The sequence below is a fragment of the Rhipicephalus microplus genome, chromosome 10, assembly GCF_043290135.1.
Source record: "Rhipicephalus microplus isolate Deutch F79 chromosome 10, USDA_Rmic, whole genome shotgun sequence".
NCBI classification, from domain to species: Eukaryota; Metazoa; Arthropoda; class Arachnida; order Ixodida; family Ixodidae; genus Rhipicephalus; species Rhipicephalus microplus.
In genome coordinates this window covers 90,964,442-90,982,930 of record NC_134709.1, presented here as the reverse complement: position 1 = coordinate 90,982,930, position 18,489 = coordinate 90,964,442, and the positions used below count along the sequence as shown (strand labels likewise).

Genomic DNA, 18,489 nt, shown 5'->3' with positions numbered 1-18,489 from the left:
TGAAAGGGACAGCAGATGTGGGCATGCAAGATGGAATTGATCATGCGCTCAAATGTCGCAGGTGCGTTGCAGAGCCCGAATGGCATGACTTTGAACTCATATAGGCCAGCGTTACAAAGGCTGTTTTAGGGCAATCAGATTCAGCCATTGGCACCTGCCAATACCCAGAATGCAGATCCCAGAATGTAAAGTACTCGGCACCTTGTAAACAGTCAAGAGCAACATCTATTCGTGGTAGCGGGTAGGCATCTTTCTTCCTAATCTTGTTTAAGCGGTGATAGTACACGCAAAATCAAACGGTGCCATCTTTTTTCTTTACCAGAACCACAGGTGATGACCACGGGCTTTGAGAAGGCTCTATGACTCTACATTTTAACATGTCATCTATTTGCTCCGTAATGACGCGGCGCTCTTCGACGGAAACGCGATAAGGACGCTGTTGCAGAGACAAGTGTGAGCCGGTGGCAATAGTATGAGTGATAGTCGTGGTGCGGCCCAAAGCAGGTTCTTGAAAGTCGAAAGAAGAGCAAAACTTGTTAAGGAGAGCAACAAGTTGGCGGCGATGCGAGAGGGGAAGGTCTGCGTCAATGGCATTGTCGAAGGCTGACGAACTTGATGGCTGAGACAGATGAGTGATTGGGGCTGTGTGACATGGCGTTTTGCCGGGAAGAATAATATCATCGATATGGTCGACAGGTTGCACATATTGTAAGGTTTTACCACTAAGTAAGCCAATGGGGTAGTTGCAGTGGTTGGTAACCAGCATTACGGTTGAACCAGACGGAATGGTAAGAACGGCAAATAGGAGAACAATGCCGTTGCGTTCAGTAAAAACTGGAGACGGAGTAAATATGACCGTGGCATCAGTTTGTGCCGCACAAGAAAGGCTAATAGGGACTGAAGCTTCGGGAGGCAAGGTGATGTCGTAGTCAGCGATGAGTTTGCAGAGCAGAGGAGAACGGTTGGGTGATGGAAATTCACATGTTGGCACAAAGGACACTTCCACACGTGAACAATCGATGATAGCTTCATCACGTGATAAGAAATCCCAACCCAGGATGAGGTCATGAGAGCGAGGTGGTAGAAAAAAAAATCGGACGATGTACAAAACGTCTTGGATGACGACGCGCACCGTACACACAGCCGAGGGATCAATGCGATGTGGGCTAGCCATGGATAGCACCATGCCACAGAGAGATGTGGTCACTTTCTTCAGTCTCCGACAAAATTTTGCGTTCATCACAGAAACGGTGGCCCCGGTATCAATTAACGCAAGTGTGGCGACTCCCTCAACATCGACATCAATAACATTTTGCAGCAAAAATGGAGGCTTTGAAAATTGCGCAGAAGTTGCAGTTCTTGCCCCCCGGAACTGCACTGATTAGTTATCCTCCTCGGGAGGTGGTCGACGACTCATAGGCGATGGCGATCGGCGACGAGGGGATGGAAAACGGGCAGCTGATAGGCGACGATCCGAGTCGAAATGCCTTTGTTCATATGCAGACATGGTGGCCTGCTGCCGCGCGTAGGTAGGAGTTTCGAAGGAGGCGTACGCAGGTGTGGGACGGCGGCGGCAGAGGCGTGCAATAAGGCCAGGGATGTCACACGCGAAGCAGATAGGACGGTTGTCACGGGTGCGCCACTCATTAGATTGACGGAAAAAGTGAGGTGGGGGCCTGTAAACTGGAGGCGAGGCCGGAGGAGGTGGAGCCGATAAGAAGACTGGATGTGGTGAGGGCTGCACGACCATTGCTGCGTAGCTGAGAGGTGAAGGTGGTGCAGGTTGTGCGGACCTCCGGTCGGCCGAACGCTTCAGTCACGAGGGTCTTAAAGGTGGACCAGTTGGCAATGGCGGTTTCACTGTTGGTAAACCAAAGCTTAGCGATTTCAGCCAAGTAAAAGCTAACATAAGCAAGCTTAGAGGCGTCGTCCCACTAGTTGCTGGCGTTTACGCGTTCGTACAAAGAGAGCAAGTCTTCAACGTCCTGCTCACCAGTGCTGCTGAAGATCGGTGGGTCCCATTGACAGGTAGCGCCGGAGCAGGTAGACGGGGCAGCCGATGGTGCTGGCTGGCTGTGCTGGTAGGGGCTGGTTGGCGACTGCGTCAGTCATGTTGTGCGGTGGTCTCTCGACCAACTTGCGAGAGCGGAGCTCCAGGTCTGCTTAAGGATCTCAGCAGCCTCCACCAAATGTGATGTTTATTCGATCAGAGAAGTCGCAATGAGGTCACAACGGAAAATGGTCGTACAGCAAATCTGGCAAAGGCGGCACAAGTTCTCGCACAATCAGAGTGTCACAGAACGAGCGCTAAAAATAGGCGCGCCGCAAATTCTTGCGGTAACGCGCGGAAGAAACGCCGCGAAGTCAAAAGAAAAAAAAAAGGGAAAGAAAAAGAAAACAAACGGCCAAGGCTCCCCGGGCGCGCGCTCTCCCCGCAGAAGCGTGGCTTCATCGACGAACCTCCTCACCCCACAACGGCGGCCGAGCAAGCCCGCGATTTTTCTAGAACGAAGGAGGCGTGGCCACGCCGAGATGAGTCATCTGACGCGGAGGGCAGTCGAACCGTCTCGCACCTCTCCCCAGCCTTCGTTGCGCATCGCGCCGACGAAATGAGGAGAACTTTCTGGAAGGTGGCGCGGAAGGTATTTAATCGAGCCGCCGAGACGAGAAAGCAGGAGGAGACGGAAGTGAGCGCCAGAGCGCGTAGGGATTCCGCCGTGTAGTCGGCGAAGGTTTTGGTCCGTAGGGACGAAGCCGGAGATGAAGAGGATTTCCACCTGAGGGGTGAAGGCTCCGGCTACAGGCAAGAGCGTGTGTTTACCGCTATCGAGCGAAGACCCGTGGCAACAGCTGCGGGTGTGAAGCCGACGTGTTCCGGCGAAGAAGTTTGAAGCTTGGAGAGTGGCCTATTGAAGACGGGAGTTTTCCTGGAAGAGAAACTCCGGCGAGGTTTCCTGGAAGAGAAACTTCGAGGGCTGCGGAACGACAACAACGCTGAACTTTGAGTGAGTGATTCTCGGAAGAGTATCATTCAGACTTTTGTTCCAAGGACTTTGGACTGAATAGGTTTTCTATCTCTTTAGTCTTTAAGTGTCTTGGTTGTTCAATGCATGCGACTGCATTGTAGTGCGTATTGTTGTCTGTGTCCGTTGTTTCGAGTGTGGCTTATTGTACTGTATAGTTTGTTGTTTGATTAGTGACATATTGTACTCAACTATTGTGGAGTGTGCATACTTGTGTATTGTTTTCGATCTGCCATTATTGAGAATATAATTTTGTTTGTTTATCAACTCTCGGCTCCGACTTGTTCTTTGGGCCACAGCCGGCGTCCGCTGGCGCGCCAAAAAGGACCACTTCTAAATTGTCCACGCTTTCGTTGTGCGGTTCGGGGGGCCGATACTTCGGCCCTTGGAATTAGCCCGGCGATCGCCTCCCTAATTAACGGGACCGGTGTGACACAGAGCGTGGGGCTTTTCGTTCTCTTCTGAAGGTGCATACGCGTTAGTTTGTATGCTTCACTACAATAAGTATAAAAAGAGCTATAACAAGTGTCAAATACATCAGTGCATTTTCATATTCCTTGCGCACGCGTAAATACAGTAGTCATTTTGCACAAGCAGTTGGAAAGCCACAACTTTAGTCCTTCACATCTTCGCTCACAATGGGAACTTGACCTGAAACCTCAGTGTCTGAAGCCGAATAGTGGTCTTAGCGCATACCTTTTTGTGTAACGCCACCACTGCAACCAGGCTTAGCGCACGCTATAGTTCTTTAGGCAGAAGAATGGTCGGCAACTGGTTGTTCGTACATCAGTCATAATGTAGCTAATGAGTTTTGTGCACTAGGACTGTAACTGAAGCTCTTCAACAGCTTCCACCATGTTTGAGTTATGTAACAGTGCGGGCATTGCCTTTTATTCAAATATGGAGTGCTGCATTCTCGATGGATAAAATTGGATTTGCCGAAGGCACGATCGTAGTATCCATGCAGTTTGAAGGCACGTATGCGGGGCACACCCCCAGAGTTACAACAACAATTTTAGGTATGTCATCTGCTGCTGAATAAGCCTGGCTAATGCATAATTTTGCATGGTGACTGATGTGTTGTGATTATATAGCTATGATTGCACCCCGCTGACCAATCGAGGCTCACGTACTGTGTTTGACGGCAGCCCTTGAACAAAGGACACATAAGCCCGACACCGATGAACAAAGATTGCAAGGCCTTCTATTCTTCTATTCTTATTTTTCCAAATACACAAAGTTGTTGGCCAAATGGCCGGTTTCGCTGCTCTTAGATGCAATCAACAGACGTTCTGTGGATTACTACCCAATGACCTCACATCAAACCTTCACGGTGACCACATTTTTCGGGAAGCCCACGTCCATTTCAGTACGCAAATTCTTTTGTGATGCTTTGTCCTTAACATGCTCCGAGGATTGTCTGAATTGATTGGGTTGCAGAAAAATGTGACTAAATTATTGATAGTCTGATGCCGTTAAAGAATACATATGCTCTCCATAGCCAGGCAATGGCTGAATTATTTTTTGAATTAACAGGGACTTAATGAACGAGCTCCTACGTTGCTGAAGAAAAAAATTATGTCATGTTTCAGTTGGTGAGTGCTATACCTCCTTAGCATGTATCTAAGTGCAACAACAGTTCACAACGCTTAAGGTTGTAACCTTGTGGGAATGTGTAGAGGGGCATCTATTATATCGGCGTCTGTGGAACTCTTGCACGTACCGGACACCAGAAACATAGTACACGGGAAAATATATCGGTGTAGTTTATGTTGCTGTGTTTAGACTTTTGAGTTTTTTTCCTAATTAAACAACGAGACGTGCTTGGCTTGCATCTTGCAGGATTCACTTTCTCAGCTACGACGGCACCTCCAGCGGCACCCGTCGCTTCTGCCCAACGACTTCGACTTTTGCCCGCAGACGGGCGCCCTCACCCTCGGTGCGGGCGCCGTGCAGCTGGGCGAGGATGAGATCGACCACGAGGAGGCCAGAGATGAGGAGGACGAGGACGAAGAGGAAGACGACAACAATAACAATAACAACAACTCGGACTCTTGCGAGCCGAGCTCCGAAGCCGACCAGAGCCTTTCGCACTCAGCGTCAGCCACTGGGGCCGCACTGCACTACTCGCCTGAGGTCAGTACAGTTCCACCATTGATGCCTGTTGACTTCCCTGAATTTATGTTAATGTTTACAAATTGAAGATTTTACAGAGGTGGGGTTGAGCATTTTTAAGCATTATTCTAATTTGTTGTGTTGTTCTTGAAACTTGAAGGGAATACTGAAACAAGATATTGCCATGCGCAATTCTTGCCTTATCTGAAGTACAGTTGAATCCTGTATCAAAGACATGCACTGTGAAGCAATTCTTCAATCTTGTGTTTTATATGAGGTGTCTTTTATGCAGGGTACCACATATGCGTATTTTTTATCAACATGTATTTCAGTGTAGAGCTGTAGGCACAGTAGTGTCTCTTATACCCATTTGTCTTTTATATCAGTGTCTCTTGTAAAGGATTTTATTCGAGTTTCATCCACAAAAACTGTGGGAAGCACTCCTTACAGACCACATAACGTTCTGGAAGCTTCATAATTTTTTTAGATTTCCTGATAAGATGACGCGCCGGGTGCAAACGGTCACAGTCAGTTCTACAGCTTACGCGAGCACCGTTCGTAATGCTGGAAGGTCCGATGACTGACGTATAAATGACGACACGTTCCAGAGATGATCAGATTACCAACAGCTGACACTTCTGTTCACCACTGTCAGTGCACAACGTGTATTGCTTTTACTTGCCAGGCACAAGTCTGGCGTAAGTTTGGGCACAGATTGCCGGGCACAAATAAACGGTTTCCGTTTATGGAAAGATGAAAAACAGTGGAGCATTCAAGTACAAAACCAATCACTTTAGAGGCTTCAGCAGCAGTTTCATTAAAGAGATTTCTGTTTATGTAGAGTCCACTGTATTTGTTTGTGCTTCCAAATAAACCGTGCATTTCTGACCATCTTTTTTTTTTTGCTTCTGATGAAACAAATGAAAAAAATGAAACAAACTTCTTCGCAGCTGAGTGGGTCGTCGGTGGTGCACTGTGGAGGCCGAGCGGTGACGACGCCGGGCTACTTGGAGGAGTTTGAGCGGGCGATCGTGCGAGGCGCAGCGGGGCGACAGGTGCTCCGTGTGGAGTTGGCCAGGCCGCCCGGTGCCAGCTTGGGATTCAGCGTCGTCGGACTGCGGTCACCGTCTAGAGGCGAGCTCGGGATCTTTGTCCAGGAACTGCAGCCAAACGGCATCGCCCAGCGGTGAGTGCAGAGCCGGATTTTGCTGTAGTAGAGCCACAGTTTGTCTTCTTCACGCAGCTGTGCCCGATGGCTACGCGTGGGGATGACAACCCGAGCAGCGACTAAAATCCTGTGCTAATGCAGTTCTTGTGTGGGCCTGTGTGTAGTTCTAAACAACGTGCTAAATATGAGGGAAAATGATTCTTGTGTGGGTGTAATTATAAATCCTGGGCTAAGTGCAGCTCCACAATTTTGAAACCTGAGGAAGTGTGTAACGTGGGCAACCTGGTGATTCCCTGGCCAATCGTGCGCTTGTTGAGGTGGGGGTGCCCTGTCCTCTCTTGCTTGGACCACGTATCAGGCCAATTTTTCAGAGGCGTTTCTTGAGGTTTTGAGTCGATTATTACGAATAATTTTTGGTTACTTCTGATGTTTATGTTGTTTTAGAATTGGCTGGTTTATTTCGCACTGGCTTTGAGCATTGCTAGGTTTCCTGTATCAACCTCTGCATGACCATGCGACATGAGACAGTGGATAGATCACAAGCCAGGTGTCTAGAGTGCTGCGCACTGAACAAAAGTTGTCCAGAAATCTATATGAAGAAGAAGCCAGGCCTGCCTAGAAGACACCATAGTCACTACATAAGCTATGGAGTGGCTTTCATAGAAGTCACTGTTAACTCTCTTAGGATCTCTGCGAATACAGTTGTGGGGTACCCACTATGCAATCAATCGTCCGGTTTCAAAAAGTACAGCGGAAATAACATTTCCGAGTCAAAGGCTTCATCTGAGTGATAAAGTCTTCTACACTTTCGTGCTCAAGCTGAACCCTGTGGTCAAACCCACACCTCTCAGCTATAATTGATATGGGGGGGGGGGGGGGGAGTTGTAATGGTTGTTCAATAGAACCTTGACTTCATCAAAAGTCTGCTTCTCAGGACGTGATGGTACAACCAAATTCTCCAGTGCTTCACACACCTCCACTCTGACCACTACCAAAAATACTAAGGGTTTTTTCTTTTCAGCAATGTCATCCCAACCTCGACATGTATGCAGAAAAAAACAGAGTGGAGAGGCGCTTACCGTATTATAGCCTTCTAGACGTTTCACTGTTCGCTGCTGCATTGCCAGGCCCACATCATTTGCCACTGTGAAAAGAACTTACGTGTCACATGCAGACACCTGGTGCATTGGGTAGACAGCCAGTGCAATGTCCTAGCACCTTCTCCAATAGCTTTCATGTTGCAGGAATGCCTCCCATAGATGTCGGCTCCCGGTGGCTATTCGATGCTAGGCAGGCTTGAGCAAATACATCCCATCTTCATTGCCAGTGTTACAAACTGGACGCAGCACACAGGTCCAAGAACACCAGAGTGTTTAGTGCCGCGTCAATCCACTTGAGCCTTATATGATCCAGCCACAGCGACGTCATGAAGTGCCGCGCAATAGCAGACGCTGGCTAACACTTTAATCATTCTATAACATATACGATCCCCGGCTTAGTCCTGGCAAAGTCCCCATAGAAACAATGTATTCAAATTCTTGGTTATACGATGCAGTTTCAGGCTGATGACTGAGTCTTATGATGACTTTTCGATTTCGTCCAAAAGAAAAGAAAAAAGCACGTTTACTTGAATTAAAGGTCAACCAATGTTCTAGGGTGCAGAATATGAACTTCGTTTTCCTAGTTTGACAAATAAAGAAGTAGAGAGTGAGACAGGATGTCGTTATAAATAGGAAAATTTATTCCCTTGGAAGTTTATGATCTTTTGCGTGCGCCTTGATTACGTGTGTATCCAGAATCGTTACCTAAACAAGCTCTAGCCACACAGGGTAGCTTCAGCTGGCCGAAAATTCGATATTTTCACGTTTTCAGTTCGTGGAAACTTTTTTCAGTCGACGTACTGCGAGTGCCTTTGTGGCACTCGCAGTCAGAGGCTTGAGCGTACAAAAGCGCGGGACGCAGCTATTTTCACCTTTTAAAATAACCTTCACTTCACGTCAACGTTCATAATAGCAGTGGGGCATCACTAGTTGCACTTCACAAGGCAACAAATTACAGCAAGCAAAGCTCAGTTGCACACGAAGGTAACGAAGGCATTCTACGGGGAACTCTAGGCTTGTCGGCATTCTGCGATGCTGATGACGCTGTGTCTGACCCTTCTGACTGGAGGGTGTTAACAACACGATTTCAGTTTCATGCGAAGGGGATTCCTGGACTCAATTTATCGAGAGAAAGATATGTGTTGGATTCGATTTTTTGGAAGTTGAGAATAAAGATTGCCTCGCACATCCAATGACGTAATGCTGCCGTTCTCAAGTATAATTTTATCTACCTCCCTTGGAGAATCCCGAGGTTGTGCCGTGGGCTTGGGCAAATGGTCTGTACCTGCTTTTTGGGTAAGGCTGAGTGTCACTGCCTTTATCTTTAGTTTTTCGATCACTATCGAGCCCACATATAACGGCCCCACTTAAAATGAACTTTAGCTTAAAACGAACAATATCCGTGTGACCGTAAAAATTTACATTGGTTCAATGGCACAAAATCGCACTTACAACGAACGTCCCTGAGCGCTGCTGATCGGTTACAGCGAACGTAGTCAGCGGTATGCCGACTTCCCGGGAAACCAATTTCGACCACCAATGAGGCATCGGCGAAATTCTTATTGTTCCGCGACCTTCTAGTTGCCGCTCTCCCCAACCCATGGAGGAAGGAAAGTTGTTTCCTTCCTCCATGCCCCGACTGCTTTTTGTTACGCACCCCTCAGTCCTTTTTCCCCCTGCTACTCTGAGCACCCCGCATCACCAGACGAGGTCCGTGTTTTCACACTGCCACCGATTTTTCGAAGACCAATCGGCTGTCTACCCTGTTTTTGATCGCTGGTACTGTCTGTCGTTGGCGTCGCCGTCTGGAGTGACCAGACCATTTTCCAACATCGGCGGCCACCGACTTTATCCGATAGTCTGCGTCGAGTGCACGCGCGTACGCTACCCACCGACTCTGATGATTTTCGATTTGTTTCAAGTTTAGGACTTGCTCTCGCTCACTTCGCACTCAGCTCAGCATGCCTTCCGCGCGTGCGGAAGCGGGAACACGGCTGTTAATTCGCGCGGAATGAATCACGAAATATCAAAGTTCGTGAGGCCACGCAAGCCCGCCGCGCGCACCAATCTAGGCGGCCATGCTTTGACTTCTGCGCGCGCAGGCACTCTTTCTAAGTTTTTCTATGTGCTAGTTTCGCGGACATTTCAACTAAGCTACCCAACCTGCCTCCTTCTCGTGTGTTTTGGTTTTCAAGATCGCCCTCCCGCCGCATTCTCCCCTTTTTTAATCGCAACTTCTTGCCCTTCTCTCGCAAGTCTGCTCTTCTCTCCTCTCTTGATCACAACCCCATCGCCCATCTCCTCCGCTCCACAACGCGTGCCACGCTGGCTCGAATTAGTTTCGTTTTCTGACTGGAAACGGGCCCAGAGTTGTTCCACTCGTTCTGCCATGTGTGTTGTGTGCGCGCGTCTTGCTTGCTCTTGGTGTGTGTGTGTGTGGTCACGATAGCTGACGGGAGGACTAGCACGCTTTTTCCTGCCGCTCAACAAAACATCGAAAGTGTGACCGCTTGGCTTGAGTGTAATCCGCGCGTTAGGTGCCGCATTGCGGAGCGCTTGCACGTAGCTGTTGACTACTTAGCAGCTATTGTATTTACTCGATTCTATTGCGCCCTCGATTGTAACGCGCACCCGATTTCCACCACGAAAAAAAAAAAAAAAGGAAGACATCGATTGCAACGCCCACCCATTTTTCTCGCTGGCCCGCATGATCACACCATTCGAAAAAATGACTCCTTTCGGGAGCGTCTTCCATTTAAATATGAGGTACGGGCGAAGCTTGTGCCCATCTGACGTGTAACAGAGCATTGCCGTCACTGTAGTTTTACCGTGGACCGATGTCAGCACGCAAACTTGCTTCGCCCCCTTCTTCTCGACGGTTTTGGTGCCAGGCATGTCGAAGTAAAGAGGCGTCTGATCGGCATTCCCGATTTGCCCAAGCAGGTAGCCGTTGTTGCGCCGCAAGTTTAGGACGAACCTCTGAAAACTGGAAAAGCCTTTCCTCTTCATAAAGTTAGTTAGCCAGCACCTGCTCGCTTTAAACTGGCTCCGCATTAGACCGTTTTTTAAGACTAATTGCATAGCCCGCACTTGGAGCAGTACTGTCGTCATGGGCCGCTGTGCCACTCGCTGCTCAAGCACATACTCGCCGAGCAGCTCTTTAATTTGCGGAAACCGACCCTGCTGTGGTCCACTGAAGCATTTGCGTGAAGCTTTGCTGTCGACAATCTTCTGCTTTTGTTTCCGCCGGTCCCGCACGCACGTTTCGGGAACTCCGAACGACCGCGATGCGGCCCGATTTCCGTCCGTTTCTGCACACGCGATGACTTTTCCTTTAAAATCGACATCGTCATGCACTCGAGTTTTTGGAGTTGGCCCTTCCACGCCATCGATGCGAATGCACTACTAGATGACGAAATCCTCAGCACACTTACGAAGTGCCGCACATGGGAAACACATAGGCAGAAATGGCCGACGCGCCATGCCGACGCACGTAGGGGGCGGCCATTTTGGATTTGCCGATGGCAATAGATTGACCGTAATTTTTTGTTCGTACTCGATTCTAACCCGCATGCGACTTATGAACTCGCTTAACCGGAAAAAAGGTGCGCGTTAGATTCGAGTAATTACGGTAACTTACCGGTTCGGGCATCCTGGTATTCAGCTGTGGAAGTGGTGAATATTTCGTGGGCGACAGTGACGACTACATGCGCGCAAAACTGTTTTCCCGAGGCCGAGTTCGTCAACGTCGGGCCCGATGCCGAGCCTGAAGCTTCCGAACTGCGGCGGGGATTTGTGGCAGCGCGTCGACTCCGACCTGGGAGAGTGGGTGGGACATCTGTTGCGATGGTTTAATTACGGCCGATGATGATGCCGACACTGCGGAACTGTGCACTAATTGGGGCATCGTGAATGAAGTATGTGGCGAGAGCAATTTCGAGGAATCGGATTGCAAAAACGACGAAACTTTAAAGCCAGTGCCTCATGCAGCTTATGCCACGAACCTTGATGAATGAGCACACTGCCGTTTTTACTCGAGACCGCCCTTATCGCTTCTGCTCTTCGAAACATGTGCATCACGGACTTTTTGGAGCAAAAAAAAAAGTTTGTGTTTTCACTCGCAACTTTTTTTAAAAGCTGTGTTTAATTTACTATGAACTTCGGGATACAGTGAATGGATGCCGTGTCACGCTCAGGTTCGTTATAAGCGGGCTCAACTGTATACGATGCTCGAATTATACAACCGTTTTGTATGGTCCCATGCAAGTCATATACCGCCGAAGATGGACATATCGAACCCACATGTATAGAATTTTCAGGTATATCGAACTCGTAAGTTGTCCTCTTGAAGTTTCTTTGTAAAAAGTATAGAAATTCGCACGTTTATTTCAAACGACATTTTTACCTGCCTTCATATATCGAACACCGCGCAAGCTGGAAGGTGTGCTATGGCACTTCTCAGGCCCTGCGATCTCCATGGCATCGTGGCTCCTCGCATGGGTTGGAAGGCGCGTTTTGGCACTCACAGCGTTCGGCGACCTCCGCGACACCACGCCTCCGCCAAAACCCGAAAAACTCGAAAAAAAAAAGGTAAGGGCAAGAGAGCTCAGACTGCACAAACTCTGCGGAACGTTTTTTTTTTTTAATGTTTTTTTTTTCTGTTTCTATTTCTCTTTCTCATGCTTTCACCGCGTACTCGTCGGCTCGGAGAGCAGGAACGAAGAAGGCGATGTCCTCCTCTTTCCGCCTTTTTTTTTTAATTTTGTGTTTTATTCTTTTTTTGATCGGCCAACCACAGCTCGCGCCTTTTGCTGTTGCCCTCGCAGGTGGCAATCGCTTTGCAAGTGCTTTGTTGCTTCAGTTGTCACATCGCTCACGTACCATCGCATGTGCAGCATTTCTCTTTTGCGTGCGTGGTGTGCAAAGCCGCTGTGGACTCCTTGATTTGACGACTTCTCATGTAGGGTCATGTAGGGCCAGGGTCATGAAGCACAACACCCTTGACTTTGTGAGGAAATTGAAGGCCATTCATCGTGTTGAAACCGGCGACAAGTGTTCGACCGTCGCGGATGACTCTGGGATACCACGTGACACTCTGAGTACTTTGTTGAAGAACAAAGCAGATATCAAGGCAAAGGCGGTGGAGCAGGGAACGTCGAGAGACTGTCATGTGCACGCTCTCCTGCTCACAGGAATGTAGAAAAGGCACCCTATGCCTGGTTTTTAGAGGTGCAGGCGAACAACATTTCGGCGGATGGCCCTATGCTGATGGCCAAGGCCAAATGCTTTGCTGTTGCACTCAGTGAAATAACTTGGCCGACAACACCAGGTGACTTCCGCAATTTAAGCAGCGCTCCAACATCCTTGGCAAAACCATGTCTGGCAAAAGCGAAGCTGTCAGCAGCCAGGACATCCAGCAGTGGATGACGAAAGAGTGGCCGAAAATCTCTGCGAAGTTTTCTCCTGTAGTGATCTTCAATGCCTGGCGAGACGTGAAGACAGACACATTGGTCAACTGCTTCTGCAAGGCAGGCTTCAAGACGGTGGAACTTGCAGAAACCGCTGAAGACGACAACGAGCGCATAGACAACGTGTTTGCAAGTTGTCGTCCCGCTTCCCGGCTGCAGTTCCACACGAAGTGTCTGCGGACGATTTCGTGTAAGCGTATTGCAATGTCCAGGCCATTGCGAGCCTCGCTGACGAGGATGTAGTAGCTGCGGTCGCAAGGAAAAAAGATGCCCAGGCCAACAGCTCATGTGACTAGGAGGATCATCTGGATGAGGTGCTGGCTACACTCTTGTACTCCACTGCTGAAGTGGCAGCGGCGCTCGACGTCATTCGCCATTGTATTGGCCACATGGAGAGAACAGAGCTGTGGCACCTGGACTGCCTTAATAAGATCGAGACAAGCGTCCTCAACTTCATTTCAAAAATGAAGAAGCAGGCTAAGATAAGGGATTCTTTTCACGCAAGTAAATCATTCTGTTGCGAGGTGTGTGCAGAACCAGTTGTCAGTCTTGAATGCCCCTATTTTAGGGGATGGTCTGCTACAGGTAAGCTCTCGGGACCTGTATTTTTTATATCGAATTTCCCATATATCGAACTCATTCGCAATCTCCTTAGAGTTCGATATATCCATGTCCGACTGTAATCGGGGTTCCATTGTAGCGAAGTACCTACTCTAAATTCTTTAGGCCGCATGTGCACCCGTGCAGCTGCACACTTTGTTGCTGTTGTGAATGGTGACGAAAATACTTACCACGCACAAAACGTAGGTTTGAATCTGCCTTGAACCCTGGTTTTTCAGATTGTGCAGGATAGCTGCGGTGGATACTAGTGTTGGTGGCAGGTAACTACACCGCTAGAATGAGCGGTTGTTGTAAGCTGATCCTTCGGATCAACGTAAGAAAGTTCAGCTTTCGTAAAGAATGATCTTTCTTTACGTTGGTGGATGTAAACGTCACAAACTTTTTGAATATTGTAGGGAACAGTTTGTGGCTAGTCATTGACACGTAAACTGTGGAAGAAGGTCAACTTTCAGCTGCTCTTGGTCAGTCGCGCATATCAGACACCTGTATGCATTGACATGCCATTGGAGCTTGTGGGGTCTCGAAATGGCGAGCGCCACGCCATACCTTGCTCTTGTAGCTAAAGGACACAGCAGATGCGGTCGGTACAAACCAAACAACAACACACACATTTATTAACTACTTTTGAACGACGATGTCATCCGCCGAATCGATACATCAATTGTTATCAACGCTAAACAACCTAACACAATACTCCAAGACATGAGAAACAGAATAACACAACAAACGTACTAACATGACAAACACAATAACATACCCAAGGCGCCGTCACTTGACTTACCACGAGGGCCCCCGACGCGCGGGCCATGGTACCACGCGCCGAGGACCCTCGCTAGAGACAACCGTTCGTGGCAACCGCCACGTGCCAAAGAAACTCGCTCAACTCTCGCTTGCCACCAAAGCTTGCCTTCGGCCAGGGGTCACCGCCGGCGCTACCACTACCAACCATGATGATAGTGGTGCTCAATGTGAACACGCCATCTATCGCTCGGTGGTTGTAACCCGAAATGCGGCTTTTGGGCAAGACACGTGCGCCTTGCAGCGCAGAACAACTTTACAGGGGTGTCATCACCCCCAAATTCACAGTCCCCGACCTTAAATCAAACCATATTCCGAAAATACAAGGAATTAGCTACACAAGCTTTAACAAAATGAAATGACATCACATGTCCCTTCATAATGTGCTTCCACCATGACACCGCCGCCAGTCGACACTGCAGCACTCTCCGGCTCGACTTCACCTCAGTACCGGTCCCACAACAGCAACGTTGCCGTCAGCGCAACGAACCGTCACTAGCGCCGACACGTCTGCCGTTTGCAACCAGCACTCATGAGGGCGCCCGACTGCAGGCAGTTGCGCAGGTCCCAGCCATCTCCATCGCCCGACTTCCCGACTGCATTCCTGGCCAGTGGCACTGACGATGTGCAGGAGACAGCCAGTCATAGATCACAACCCTCCCGCTGCGTACATTCCACACACTGGAAAGAAAACAATGGAGCAGGGCCTAGGGAAGGGAGCTTTAGGCTTTTCGCCTGCTTGGTATGATGGACAGTGCTGCTAGCTAACACATCGGTGGCGGATGAGACGCCCTTAAAAATAAAACAAAAAACACTTTTCATAACTTGTGCACCACAAGATAAAAAAAAAAGAAGTGAGGGAAGCAACATGCAACACCTCAACGCCACGATCCACATAGTTGTGCCACTTGCGACAGGCGACTGCGCAGAGCCTTAGACCTAATGAGTCGCTCGGCAACAACCGGCATCCACCCAGCACTCAGCCTTGGCGTAGAAGAGGCAGCCGGGAGGAGACATCCACTCTGTGAGGTGGCCCTATCGCTTGCCGCACACAGCAGCTTACCGAGCGATCGGCGCCCACCGCCCCAGATAGTGTAGCAACGCCACGGTGTCGAGCCGCAATGCCATACAGCAACAGCGCCCGGCTCCCTGAGCCCAAAGAGATAGAAGAAGCTATTTACAAAAAATGGGACCACCCAAGAGGCTTCCGTACTCACTTGCTTCGGGCCTAGCCTACGATCCACGTGCTCTAGGCCTTGCTCAGTGACCCAGGATGCAGACGGCATGGCTCTCGTGCTCAACTGAACAACTTTCTTGAAACCCCCCCCCCCCCCCCCCCCCCAAAAAAGAGCTTGCAAGCAGAAAAAAAAAATAAAAACTTGACCTGCCGACAAGTTCAAACGCGTCACAAAACCAATTTCCTCGCTCTCAAGAAAGCAGGTCGCTGACGCTAGCAATGATAATTCCTACTCTTCGCCGGCTCTAACGAAAACTTGCACTGAACTGCAAAAACTGTCGTCCTATACTCCAAGAGCTCCACGTTGGACAGCCAGTGCGGGGTCTTGAAATGGCGAGCGCCACGCCACACCTGTGTCCTTTCTTGGAGTGAAAGGACACAGCAGACGCGGTCGGTACAAACCAAACAACAATACGCACATTTATTTAACTACTCTTTAATGACAATATTGTTTGCCGAATCGATACATCAATTGTTATCAACGCTAAACAACCTAACACAATATTCCAAAACATGAGAAACAGAATAACATGACAAACACACTAACATGACGAACACAGTAGCACACCCAAGGCGGCATGGCCAACGCTTGACTTACCACGAAGGTCTCCGACGCGTGGGCCGCGGTACCACGCGCCGAGGACCCACGCTAGAGACAACCATTCGCAACAACCGCCTTGCGCCGAAGAGACTCGCTCAACTGTCGCCTGCCACCAAGGCTTGCTTCTGCCAGGGGTCACCGCCGGCGCTGCCCCATGATAATGATGATGGTGCTCAACGCGAACACAAGGCCAGCTACCGTCCTGTGCTTGTAACCCGAAATGCGGCTTTTGGGCAAGACACATGCGCCACGCAGCGCAAAACAACTTTACAGGGGTGTCAGCACCCCCACAAGCTTACATCACAGGAGAAAGGGTCGAAATGAATTTGAATGAGGTCAAGGGGTCATGAGAAGATGCAGGTGACAGTAATGTTAAGCCATAGAGACAACTGCCGATTTTGGGACATACTTGATAATTCGGATGTTTTTGCCGCACTGTCACAAGTTTCATAGGCATCATTGTATGAGAACGTTAAGAATTTCAGATGCTGAAACACCTTGGCATTCTAATTTTATTTTTTTACTTTCTGCCGCAACAACAAGTCCGAAACCACATTAACTTAAGCCCCCACGTCTGTCGCTTCTATTATCACGTAGGTTTGAACCAGCACTTTTCGAGAGTCGGATCCGTTTTCAGCCATGGCAGAAGAAAGTGCAATTTCGCTGTAATGTGAAAGTGTAATGGGCAAAAGCAAGCAAAGCATCGGAAGGTGCTACTGTCATGGTGCATTGTAGTAATGTCTCTCGTTACTAGGCATGTATGAATGGTGAATTTTAGTTCAAAAGGAATTCAAAGTAAGTAGTGATTTGGTCGAATAATTTCAAATTTAATTCGAATACAGTATACTCTGAGTAAAGAGAAATCTGTTTTACAGAACTGCTGCTTAAATGGAACAAATGCTTCTGACAAGATTGGTTTCATTCTTGCATTGTGCATCCCTGTTCATACCTCGGCAAACGGAACACATTTCACTGATCCCTTCAGGTTCCTGATCCCTTCACTGATCCCTTCAGCGGCACAGAAAAGCAAGTTCCAACCAGTCACCTTCACCCGCGTCGGAAATATAGACTGGCGCACGTATGAGATGCATGCCAGTGCTTATTTTCACTGTAGTAAAATGTTACAAATTATACGCTTATCAGTGGATATCCAATTTGATAAGAAACAGCTACATCGGCACTCGTATTAGCCGCCTATTGGCACGATCGCGCTAGGCGCGGGCAGGGTGCCGAAACATCAGCTATTCGTGGATTTCACAGGTCAGAGTACAGCGTTGTTAATGCAATTAGTATCATTCTTCCGTGCAGCAAGTGAGACATACTCAGTGAAAAGAGCTAGACGAGTTCCGTTCTTGCCGCTGTGGTGATACGTGCTCTGAACTGCGCTAAAAATTGCGCAAGAATAGTTTGGCTCATATATTGCAGTTCTTGTTTTTGATAATATCATTGCTTTTTCTTAATTTTGCCCAGTACTACAGTGATGTGTTAAAATGCAAACGGTATAGACGAGAGCACGCCTATCTTGCACCCAGGCGCCTTCGGCGGTATACCCTCGCTCTCAGAGACGCCATAATTTGTTCGCAACTGCCAAGGGGCGTCTCGGTAGCATGGAATGCAGTGGCTCTGGGAATTTAAAATGCGAAAAAGCGCCTGTTCATGCTGCACCCGCTTATAAAATGTCATCTGGGTACCACTGTGCTGTCATCTGATGCGACAACAACCGGCGCAAGATGAAGAGATTGCTGAGCACTGCTTGTGAAGTTCACAGCGCATCGCGGGAATCGTGCCAGTGCGATGTTTTGCGATTGCACAGATTTCCGTGGAGGTCTACCGCCTTAGGATATAACGTGGAGCTCTACCGCCTTAGGATATAAGTGCAATCAGCAGAAAAAACTACGAGCCCTGTGAAGTGTACAAATAAGCATACTTATTGCGTTTATCCAAGCGCAAATCAGCTGTTTCACTTTACAGCAGCGATTTGCGTGCAGTGTGCCTGTAGTATGAGGCACAAAACTATTGCCGTACTCTTTCGCAGGCCGCATGTCAATAATAGGATATATGTATTACGACTCAGGTGTGGATGCACGCACCGTGACTGTTTAGAACAACTGCAATGGCCTACTATTGCGATGCGTGAACGGCACGGAAAGCATGACTTTCGACTCGGTCGAACTACGACATGCCTTGACTGTCACTAGGCGAATCTACACGTGCTTTCAGCCGGCGTCACTGTAGCATTTTAATACCTTGTTCTCGCTGGCAATTTTGCAGCGCATGCGTGTTCCAAGTGCTCGGCAGGACTGACAATTGATACACATGTGGTGCATAAGCGTAAGTTGGAACCAGATTCTAGCGCTC

The 18,489-nt window shown here is 48.8% G+C and overlaps 1 protein-coding gene across 1 annotated transcript in view; it reads left to right on the top strand.

Annotated features, from left to right (window-relative positions):
• The window catches only part of LOC119181162 (multiple PDZ domain protein), a 354,670-nt gene that overhangs the window by 23,169 nt on the left and 313,012 nt on the right, over positions 1-18,489 (top strand). Inside the window, exons 4-5 of the mRNA XM_037432350.2 lie at positions 4,866-5,159; positions 6,089-6,324. Of these exons, the coding sequence (XP_037288247.2) occupies positions 4,866-5,159; positions 6,089-6,324 (530 nt within the window). The remainder of the gene's footprint in view (positions 1-4,865; positions 5,160-6,088; positions 6,325-18,489) is intronic.